At 43.7% G+C, this 11,521-nt stretch overlaps 1 protein-coding gene across 1 annotated transcript in view; it reads left to right on the plus strand.

Moving 5' to 3' along the window:
- PLBD1 (phospholipase B domain containing 1) overlaps window positions 1-11,521 on the plus strand; it is a 53,921-nt gene that overhangs the window by 2,088 nt on the left and 40,312 nt on the right. Inside the window, exon 2 of the mRNA XM_077756438.1 lies at window positions 11,287-11,506. Coding sequence (XP_077612564.1) covers window positions 11,287-11,506 — 220 coding nt within the window. The remainder of the gene's footprint in view (window positions 1-11,286; window positions 11,507-11,521) is intronic.

Consider the following 11,521-nt stretch of genomic DNA (forward strand, 5'->3'; position numbering starts at 1 on the left):
GGACGGCTGCAGAGAAGGGCACGGGGTGCGCTCCTGCGAACTTAAGAACTGTTGGCCCGAATGCCTGGCCCATGAATCAGTTCCCTGCTGCGCGCCACTTGGCTTGCTGAGCCTCTCTCTACGAGTCCTAAAAGAACATCTAAATATATTTATGCGCATCTTAAAGGTCTGATTCCAGGCTGCCTGCTTTTCTTAAGTGCCAATGACTTTGGCTTAAAATAAGCGCAACCCCGTATCGTGAGCTTGCCATGTGCCAGGCAGTGTGCTAAAGGGTCTTTCGTGTAATGCTTACTATAACCCTAAATAGGATTTGTTACCCTCATTTTACAGAACATTTGAAACTGAGAGAAATTGAGCACGGGGTCACACGGTGTGATGGTTAGCACTCTCGCTCTGAAATTAGAGAAATTCAGTAGTTTGGATTAAGACACACAGCGAGTGAAGTCATTGCTGAGTTGACAAATGGCATTTACTTAAATACTCCCCTCTTTGTAAAACAGGCTTTATCCTTACAGATGTTGACACCAATCTATATCCTTTGCGGCAGAACAAAAACAAAAAAACTCCTGGATTTATCAGTTTTCTTCCCAGTGGATAAGACCAAAATTAACCATAGAAACTTGAAAGACTTCAACGGTAATATTAAGAAAGGATTAAGTTTATTTCATAAGCCCTTTTCTGTGCTGACCTTGTGCAAGCACAGGGTGGGGTTCAGGAGAGCAAACCCCTTCCCAAGTGAGTGTACTGATTCTTATTACACCACCTTCCATCGACAAGTAACTGCAATCACCAGACTTCAAGGTCTTTGCTTTCACAACTTGCCCACTTACCACTCTTAAATCTTTGCAGTCTTTTAAACTGCCTGGGCCTCTGGAGTCAACAGCCATGCACCCCCCGGCTCCTGACCCCTGATTTACCTGCACATTCTATTTCTTGCCTGGGCTCCAGAGGTGGCGCTGGTGCCCAGGAAGATGGCTCATTCAGACATGCCTGGGACAGGCTAGAAAGTGCTCCAGAAACGGAAATGACTTTTTGTGACCAGAATAAGTGAAACCCCTCTTAACTTTTCTGTTCCTCTGGATTGTTCGGGTTGTTTTAAGTGTTCGTCAGATGGAGGGAACAGCCAGAGGAGTCAGGTGGAGATACTGTTTTTCTGAAGATGAGGCACTGTTTATTCAAGAAGGTATCGCCTGACAAGAAACAGCTGTTTAAACGTCAGTTCGGCTGAAGCCAGGCCAGTCTGGTCAGGAGTCAAGGCACAGTGAGGGTGTTTCTGCGGCCGCTGATCCTGACAGACGGTGCCTGGCAGTCGGGAAAAGACTTCTTACCCTGGTCTTGGCGAACAGCTGGTGATGCCCACGCTGATTACTTCAAACAGACGTGATCTGTTTCCTGTGTTCCACCCATAGTAACCTATTTTCCAGGGCAACGTTTCTGCTACCTCTTGCTTGTCATGTTTTCTCTGAAGTGCCCAGCTCAGTACTCTGAAATTGATGAGTATCCAACCCACACTAAAGGGATTGCATTTCCATCTCCCTGGAATGATTTTGATATCTACCAATGTGTACCTCTTAATCCGAAAATGTCCTTAATTTTTAAGGCTTACTTTGTAGCTTCATTCCTACAGAAATATTGGCAAACAACTGCACATTCATCTTTGCCTGTCTTTCAAACTATTATACACTTCAGACATTTAATAGCACTGCCTTTATCCTTTCAGATTGAAAAGCCCCATAATTGTTTTTAGGAATGTCTAAGAAGCACCTGGGTGGTTCAGTCGGTTAAGCATCCGACTTCGGCTCAGGTCATGATCTCATGGTTCATGAGTTCGAGCCCCACACTGGGCTTTTGACTGTCAGCTAAGAGTCCGCTTCAGATCCTCTGTCTCTCTCTCTCCGCCTCTCCCCCACTCATGCTTTCTTTCTCTTTCTCTCTCAAAAATAAACATTTAAATAAAAAGGAGTGTCTTACATAATTTTTCTAAGTGGTGTGTATAGTGAAGTCACATCACCAGGGAAAGAGATGGGTTGGTTGCCGAGAGACTTAGAAGTTGGCATGTGCCTTGGTAAAACTGGTTCCAAATCTGGCCCCTGGACTGGCACGGCTACATTCTAGAAATGCGTTCTCTCCTGTGCTCTAGAGCTCATCAGATACAAAGAAGCTGATTCACCCTGATATGCACAGAAGTCTATTCACCAAAATGCCAATAATGAAGTTTGAGCAGATTGCCCCCGCCACTTTCTTGTAATCACATTACACCAGATAGATAATATCAGGGATTCTCAGCCTGAAGGCCTGATTGATCTGCTTCCTGATAGGACTGGGGCTTCCATTAGCCTAGGAGTGCTCATCAAGTAGACAATTGCCGGGTACAGCTGGCCCTTGACTCTGGGACCTGCCTTTTCCACACTTTCATGGCCCACCAGGGCCCACCGGAGACCAGCCCCTTGCCCCTCAGGACAGGCTAATACCTTTACGTGCGTGTGGGGGATTTGCCGTCGTGTGAGCCGTTCAGTCTCCTTAAGGTGCCTTGGTAGATCTTTGGTTGAGGCTATTCTCAGTTGACCCTTTAACTCGGAGGGCCTTCTTATTTCCAAATTCACTTGAGGGAGTTGCTCCATGTGTTCATTCTTTCGGGGAGAGTTCATTTTTGGAAGTGTAATGTTAGAGAGGTTGAATGGAATTCTAGAAGCAGAAACCACGGAGCCAGACTGCCTGTGTTTCAGCCCTGGCTCCAATACTTGCCGTGTGACCTTCAGCCAGTTAGCTACTATCTCTATGCTTCAATTTCCTCATCTGTAACGTGGGTATTGGAGTGTCTGTCTCATAAGGTGGTTGTGCGGAACAGCGCCCCCTAACAGTGGGGGATGTATAACTGAGTGACCGTTATTATTGGCCATTGGAGTTGCGCTTCTCTGGAAAGTCGTCATGGATCTTTTGATAAAACAGCCAGGATTGCGGATGATAATCTACGTGCTGTAAAGTAATAACTTGTTATAAAAGTAGGTTTTTTTCCTTAACCATCGTCCAACATTTCAGGGATTTGAGTACACACCAGCACGTTAAGCAGGTGCTGCAGAAAAGTGAGCAGTGCCCTCCTAGGTCTCTTTCCTGGGTTATAACTGATTGATTGAAATCACCTTGATTTTTCTAAATGCAATATTATTAATCATGATTTAATCATGAATCAAGAATTTGCCAACTCTTTTTGGTCTTTCTGAGCCTTATTAATCTCCCTACAGCTCTTCCCCATTGTCGTGGGGTTTCAGACTCAAAAGAAGTCACTGCTCTTGGTAAACTTGAATATTTTCTTGTGCTCTCTCTCTATCAGTTTGCTTATAAAAATGTGTACAACATAAGTTCCAGAGCAACTTCTGGGGAAAGTGCCCATTCGTCTTTATTGTTAAAATTAGTTTCCTGGTCCTTCTGGAAATGCGAATCTGATTGCAAAGATCAAAATTTTTCTCCAAAAGAAAGTGTAAGAGGATCCTCCTTCAGTCTTTAAATTGAGGTAGAACGTTTTCTTTTTAAAAAGAAAACTTTTCATAATAGGTAAGCTATGACTCATGTGAACTCCAGCTTGGCCTTTTCTTCTGATGGGCAAAACAGAAATTTTTGTTTTCACACTTTTTTTAGGCACTATTTTTACTTTTGTCACCTGTTATCTTTTAGGGGTTTTTGGGTGGGGGCAGAAGATTCTAAATTATAAAGCATTAACTATTAAGATAACAAAAGAGGTAGTAGCACCAAAACCAGAATGAATCTCAAAGGATTTATTTTGTTCAACTTTTTAAGTTTTTTTAAATGCACTTGTGTTTCATCTTTAAAAAAAAAAAAAGGAGTAAATTCCAGTTGCTCCTACAACTTATATTTCACAATCACTTGAAAATTGCACTTTACCTAGCCTCCTGGGGCACCTGGATGGCTCAGTTGGTTAAGTATCCAACTCGTTATTTTGGCTCAAGTTATGATCTCAAAGTTTGTGAGATCGAGCCTCACATCAGGCTCTGTGCTGACAGCGTGGAGCCTGCTTGAGAGTCTCTCTCTTTCTCTTTCTCTCTCTCTCCCTTTGCCCCTCCCCCCCCAAATAAATGGATAAAAAATTTTTAAAAAGATGTTTCTGGAAAATTTACTAACGTTATTGTGTTGTTTCTTTGTACTGCTGCAAAACAGGAACTTATTAATGCAGTAAAAGATGAAACTAAGAGAGGTAGTGAAATTATGAGGAAACTTTAATCTAAAACTTGAAACTCTGTACAAATGAAAGATATCTTGTTACAGTCTTCCAGGGGGAAATTGTGAAAGTCTCTTGATTCAAGGCTTGCTCTGAAATCTGTCCGTTAGCCTTGCAAATGCAGTGAAAATCCCAGCACATGAGGTAGTGGCGAGTTGTTGAAGCCCGCACTGGCAAACCTAAGATCCCAAAATAATTAAATTCTAATTCACAATTAGAATTAATGTACAGAGACTCAATATCAGCTTGTCTCCTTACCAGCTAATGTGAAAGTGTGACCTCCCCAGCTAGTGGGAAAGTTTGGGATGGAGGCGGTCACATAATCAATAGAACACTTTGTTAGGCTCAATGGAGTCAATACAACGAAGTAACAGATACCACCTCTGATCCTCAAGGAGCTTGTAATTAAAGAGTCTGAACCAAATCCACACAAGTGATCTAGATGAGGAGTGAGCTAAGGGTGCAGAATCAGAAGGCGGCAAAGTTGATTAGACTTTTAGCAAGAATTCTGATTTAAGCTAGCAGTAAAGAATGGGTACCTTCCAAGGGGATGCAGGAGAGGGGTCATTCCAGAGCCAGGCAAGTGTCCAGCACTTTTCTACATTAGCGTTGTTTCTTTGACTCTATTTTTTTTAATGTTTATTTATTTTTGGAGAGAAAGAGAGAGAGAGAGCCGGGGAGAGGTAGAGATAGAGGGAGACACAGAATCTGAAGCAGGCTCCAGGCTCCGAGGTGTCAGCACAGAGCCTGACGCGAGGCTCAAAGTTAGAAACTGTGAGATCATGACCTGAGCTGAAGTAGGATGCTTAACTGACTGAGCCACCCAGGCACCCCTGACACTATTTTTTAAAGCACTATCTCTCCCTCTCTACTTACCTAATATATTGGGCACATTGTGCATTGCCCCTCACACCTTCTCACTGCTCTTTATTCGAGCTTCTGCAGCTGTAATACAAGGTTCGTCCCTCTAGCCACCCTGTAGGGGTTCCTCGCTCTCTACCTCAGAGCTTCTCTTGCGTGGTAACCACTTAGCACTGGAGCATCTGCAAACCGGGGAAGATGGATTTAACACCTCATGGGGCAACTTTGGCCAACACAGAATGGGAGCAGGTGGTTACATGCTCCTCCTTCCATCCCTGGGATGGGTCGTTAGGAGCTTATCTTACACCGCTGTTCGGGCCATCTCAGATCTCATCTTTGAATTAGCTTTGCCTCCTTCCTGGCCTCATTTTCCCCTTTCCCCATTCCTGTTCCCAGGGAGCACTTTCCCAAAGTAGTCCTCCGTCCAGTACGAGTCCCAGGCTCTGATTTCTGCTGGGAGTGAGAGCTGAAACACATACAATTTTGCTTCCTGAAGGTTGTTTATTCATGAATCAGTTATTTTCTTAGTGACTATGTTGAAGAGCCAAATCAAATCTAAAATCCAGACATCAGTTTACTGAGCCCTTTCCAAGGAGGGAGGGAGGGAAGTACACTGCCCAGGTACACCAAGAGATACTGAGAGATCATGGTCAATGTACATAAAGGAGAAAAACACTTCAACTACCAGAGTCAAAACTGTTAGTGAAACTCAATCTGAATGGCTGAAGTTGCGATCTTAATTTTTAAACTATTTTCTCTCACATATTTTGCATCTTTTCTCCCAGTTCTTCCTCCTTTTCTCTACCTAACTTACTGAATATATCAGGTAAAATTGCATTGCTCTGGGTTGAAAACCACTTACTCTGTCATGAGGGGGAAATTAGGTTCCAAATATGGGAGAGGGTGACTTAAGCCACTTATGACTATTTTAAAAATTCTAAGACAGGGTTAGGATTTTTTTTCCAACCAAGAAAAACTCATAGAAAATATTAGAATACTCATGTTAATAAATTTCATTTGAGCATTTGGGTTTTTATGTGCAGAGAAATGTAAAAATGAGACTTCTTCATTTTCATCTTATAGAAGAAAAATGCCTTGTTTTTATGAAGTAATGCTCCCATTTATTCAACAGATATTTATCAAATGTGTTGACTTTGAAGATGTTGCTGTTAAAAAATTTTAAATCTCATTTCCCTTTTAACAACTCTAGGGTAAATATCAAGAGATGGCACTTGCCCCTTGGGTGTCTGAACCATCCCCAAACCCCTTCCCTGAGCTTGAAGGCATAATGACTTACTTTGACTAGCTTCTGTGAATGTCCTGATAAACTTCACTTCCATTTTAAGAACACATGCAATTAAACTAGTCTCACCCAAGAAACAAGTATTGTGCCAGGTATAGCTCTCCCAGGATATACAGCACTAAGCGGGACCAGACTCTGTCTTCACAGACTTGGTATAAAGCTAATTTGGGATTAGAAGAATATTTTTCTACCTTTTTGCCACTAATTATCTTTTTCACATCTGCTTCCCGACATGGAGATGTTTAAAAAAAAAAATAGACTGGTGGCTCAGTCATTTGGGCATCCGCTTTTTGCTTTTACCTCCGGTCATGATCTCAAAGTTCCTGAGTTCCAGCCCTGCATTGGGGTCTGTGCTGACAGTGTGGAGTGTGTTTGGGATTCTCTCTCTCTCTCTCTCTCTCTCTCTTTCTCTCTCCCTCTCTCTCTTTGCCCCCCCCCAAATAAATAAATAAACAAATAAAATAAAATAAAAATTTTTTAATTGAAAAAAATAGAAAATTGCAATGGCTTAAACTACAAAAGGATTTAATTGGGGCAACTGGGTGGCTCAATCCATTGAGTGTCTGACTCTTGATTTTGGCTCAGGTCATGATCCAAGGGTCGTGGTATCAAGCCCCACACCAGGCTCCATGCTGAGCGTGGAGCCTACTTAATATTCTCCCTCTCTTTCTCTATCTCCCTCTATCTCTGTAACCCACTTCTCACTCTAAAAAAATAATTAAACTAAACTAAATAAAACTATTAAAGGATTTAAGAAAATCCGAAAGTAGCACGATGCCAGGAAAACCAGAAAGAGTTGATTCAAGGAGGGAGCCTTGAGGAAGGGAAGCCATCATGTAGGGGTGGAGTATAAAACTTAGATTCTGGCTAGACTATCAAAACATGTGCTAAATCAGTCAGGTTGTTAGCAGTAAATTTTTTACTACTGAATTCTCTTAAGGGAAGAGGTTTCTTTCAAGCATGGAGGCGCACTAGTGTCAAAAAAAAAAAAAAAAGCACAGATTTGCAGAAGTTTATTCTTTGTGGTCAGGAAGTTACAGAGTACCTGCTACAGCGAACACACAGCCCGTGAGTGCTTGGGCAGGGAGCAAGCCAAGTTTATGTCCCAAGGGGCTGCTGGAATGGAAGGTGAAGTTAGGGAAGGCTGCAGTGGGCATTCGATGAGAACTACTGAGGTTTTAGAGAAAGGGAATAAAGCTAAAAGCATGCCACGTGCATGGAACAGAAAGGGAAGAGCCTGGCAAGGCTTACTCACCTTCCCTCTTCCCTTTACAGTTTCTGTTTTTGTCTCTGCCCCTGCTGCAGAGTTTGTGGCTGATTTTATGTGGCTTGCTTTCTTCACATTCCTACAAGACTCACTGGAGGGGAGAGTGGAAGAGAAGGTGTGAGAAAAGCTAGGGAAAGGCTGAGGCCATGGTACTGTGATCGAAAATCAACCTGGAAAACATATTTATTGCATTTGGTAGGGAAAGAAGGGAAGTTGCTACGGATGCCAGCCACAGTTGTCAAGTTGTGGCCAGTCGGCTTCATTAATAATTAGACTCTTGTCACCGAGAGTCTATTAACAAAGTATTGTGATCCTACTTATGCTTATTAATGTCATTATTGCCACTGGCCTATTTTTTTTAATTTGAGAGAGAGAAGGAGAGTACACACAGGGGAGAGGGGCAGAGGGAGAGAGAGAGAGAGAGAGAGAGAGAGAGGGAGAGAGAGAATCTTAAGCAGGCTCCACGCTCAGTGCAGAGCCAGACACAGGCTTCAATCCCACGACCCTGGGATCATGATCTTTTAAAAATTTTTTTTAATGTTAATCTATTTTGAAGGAGAGAGAGACAGAGTGCAAGCGGAGATGGGGGGGCAGGGCAGAGAGAGAGGGAGGCACAGATCTGAAGCAGGCTCCAGGCGCTGAGCTGTCAGCACAGAGCCCAATGGCGGAATTCGAGCCCACAAACTGTGAGATCATGACCTGAGCTGAGTCAGACACTTAACCGACTGAGCCGCCCAGGCGCCCCCTGGGATCACGATCTTAACCGAAATCAAGACTCAGATGCTCAACTGACTGAACCACACAGGTGTCTCAACCTTTAGCCATTTTTAAAGAAAGCCTACAAGGGGCGCCTGGATGGCTCACTCAGTTGAGCATCTGACTCTTGATTTCAGCTCAGGTCACGATCTCACAGTTCATGGGTTTGAGCCCCAATTAGGTTCTGCACTAATAGCACAGAGCCTGCTTGGAATTCTCTCTCAAAAATAAATAAGTAAACAAAAATAAAGCAAGCAAGCCCACCATTATGGGCATGACTTCACTCAGAAGTAAAATGACTTCCCTGCTAAGGATTGTTCTTCAGGGTCATTATCAGCATTAGCTTCTAAGCCTGGCCAAGTCCCAGCCAATCACCCAGCCCCCTTGGAACAAGATGCTATGATGCTTTAGTTTTACGATTATACTTTCAGCACTCATTTGATAGATAGTCTTTGCATCAGAAAATAAATAACGTGTTGAGTCCATTTTTAATGTTGACAACAAAAAACTTTACGCAAACATTTAATCTGACCTTTCTAGTATCTTAACCACCAAAAACACAGTATGTCCGAAACTAAACTCATATTCCCTCCCAGGCCTATTCCCCACCTGCTCCCTCTCTCAGTGAGTGATACAACATCCATCCACTGGGTCTCAGTCTAGAATCTGAGAGACATTCCAGCCTCTTCCCATCTCTTTGAAGGCCTGAATATAAAGTTGGTCTTTAACCTGAGCAGCTGTGTTTCTTAGGTCAAGAAACAAAGGCATTACATACCTTTTCCTTTCTACATTTCTTTTTTCTTTTTCCTTTTCTTCCTAAGTCTCCTTTCCTTTCACACATACTTACTGAGTATCTGCTAGAGGCTAAGCACTATACTCATGCTGAGTCTTTGGCCGTGAGGAGTTCCTAGGCTAGAAGCCTCTGAAGACATGTGAGTTACGGTGCAATGAGATAGGCCCAAAGAAGATGTACCTACAAGCAAGTTACACTGAGCTTATGGAGCAAGTCAGCCTCCACAAAGTGGGTAACTGCTCCCTGCATCTTAAGTAGCAATTCTGAAATTGCCACATGGTTAACAAGGGAGAAACTCTCTGGCAGAGGAAACAGCATATGCAAAGTGAGAGGTGTTGAACCAGCTAATGGCAGGTTGGACCGTGGTATATGATGGCTTCCCAATCACCAAGTGTAGGGGGTAGTGGATGCAGCTGCATAGGTGGGCAGAAACCAGATCATGAAGGTCAAGAGTATAAGCTAAAGAACTTTGTTTGTAGGAAATGGAAGTCACTGACGACTTTTGGTAGGCAAGTAAACAAATCAGGTTTGCACTGGCCAAGGTCACTCTGGCAGAGTAGGAACAATGAATGACAGGTTCAGAGGGACTTTGAAAAAGGCCTTTTTTATAGTTAGGGCTAGTTGTGATACCCGAAGTAACATTGAAAGGTAGAGCTGCAGAGGAAGAGACTGGCGGAAGAGATACTTAGGAGGCTTTGATTCCGCCTGAGTTTGCAGAAGAGAAAGGAGGCCTGGATGGGCTTGTGTCTCAGGTGGAAAGATCACAGAGATAGAAAGTAGGAGGTGGGGGATGGGTGAGAGAGAATGTGAGTTCTGTTTTGGATATTTTGAATTTCTTTTGCTTATGGACCCATCCAACTGATGTTATCAAGTGTGCTGTTGGGCGTACAAGATAAAGAAAACCCCAGGGGGAGGAAGGTAAAAGCAGGCAGAGGAGGAGGAGGTTCAGGAGATTCATGCTGTCCCAGATGCATGGGAAGAAAGAGTTTTAAGAATAAGTGGTCACCAGGGCCAAACTCTTTCAGCAGCTCATGTGACATTAAGACTCAAGGATGACATTTGTGACAGAGCAGCGTCAGTCGCATGGTGGGGATGGATGCCGGTCTGCAGCAGGCTAAAGCGAGGAAGATGAGGAAGTGGTGTGTGAGTGTGTGCCTCTTTCTACGGGGTGAGGTCTGGAAATGAGCCAGTTGTATTCACTGCTCTCTCACCATATTTCGCACAGCCCAGAACACAGCATGCCCTAGAATATTTGGAATAATTCCGTGAAGGGAGTGAGAGACTCTGGCAATGGCCAGATCCGGTCCCAGGATCCAAAGAGATCTTCTGTGATTGGTTTGCCCTTAGCCATGAGACAACAGAGTACACTTAGGTGGGAGGAGCCATTGCAGGAAGAGAGCTTTAGGGTACAGGAGCAGGAAGACACAGGAGGGAACAAAGTTCCCAAAGAAAGTACGAGGGGTCGATCCATAGCATGGGTAGAGGGAGTGGGGTGAGCCAGGAGGAAGAGATTGCTACAGGATGTGTCAGGATAAATTCACAAAAATTATCAAGAACTTGAGAGGCTCACAGGCCGTAGTTTGTTATTTCTTTCCTGCAAAATGGGAATCTAATGTCATGTGTGAAGAATTAGGCAAAAGACATACAATAAGGAGCCTGAGAATACGGATGCTTTGGTACAACTGCTGGGGGAAGCAAAGATGTTGCAGACCAAGTATATGGACCCTACCCTTAGCTGAAGTAAGAGGTGGGCAAGAGCCCCAGCCCTGGCCTTGCCCAGAATCCCATCTCTAAGAATGAAGCATTTAGACTCACCTTTCCAATGCTCTAACTACTTCCCGCCACCTTTGACCCAGTTCTCCGTGCTCTGAGCTCATCCCCCTCCCTGCTCCCATCAGGCTCTGGTTTTTCCCCACTTGTAACAAGAGCAACTATAGGGGCAGATTTCCCGATTCTCATAGAATGGAATTCCTTAAAAGCAAATATGTTGGAATCCTTGGTTACATGGAAAGAATGTATTCACAAATCAGCTAAATGGCATCTTATTTTTATTGCCTTTTCTTTTCTTCCAGAAGTCTACTATGCAACTGCGTACTGGATGCCTGCTGAAAAGACAGTACAAGTCAAAAACGTACTGGACAGGAATGGGGACGCCTATGGCTTTTACAATGACTCTGTGAAAACCACAGGCTGGGGCATCCTGGAAATCAAAGCGGGGTATGGTTCTCAGGCCCTGAGCAATGAGATCGTCATGTTTGTGGCCGGCTTTTTGGAGGGCTACCTCACTGCCCCGTAAGTACTCCAGTC

Source organism: Crocuta crocuta, unplaced genomic scaffold (assembly GCF_008692635.1).
Source record: "Crocuta crocuta isolate KB4526 unplaced genomic scaffold, BGI_CrCroc_1.0 scaffold262, whole genome shotgun sequence".
In the NCBI taxonomy this organism is placed as follows: domain Eukaryota; kingdom Metazoa; phylum Chordata; class Mammalia; order Carnivora; family Hyaenidae; genus Crocuta; species Crocuta crocuta.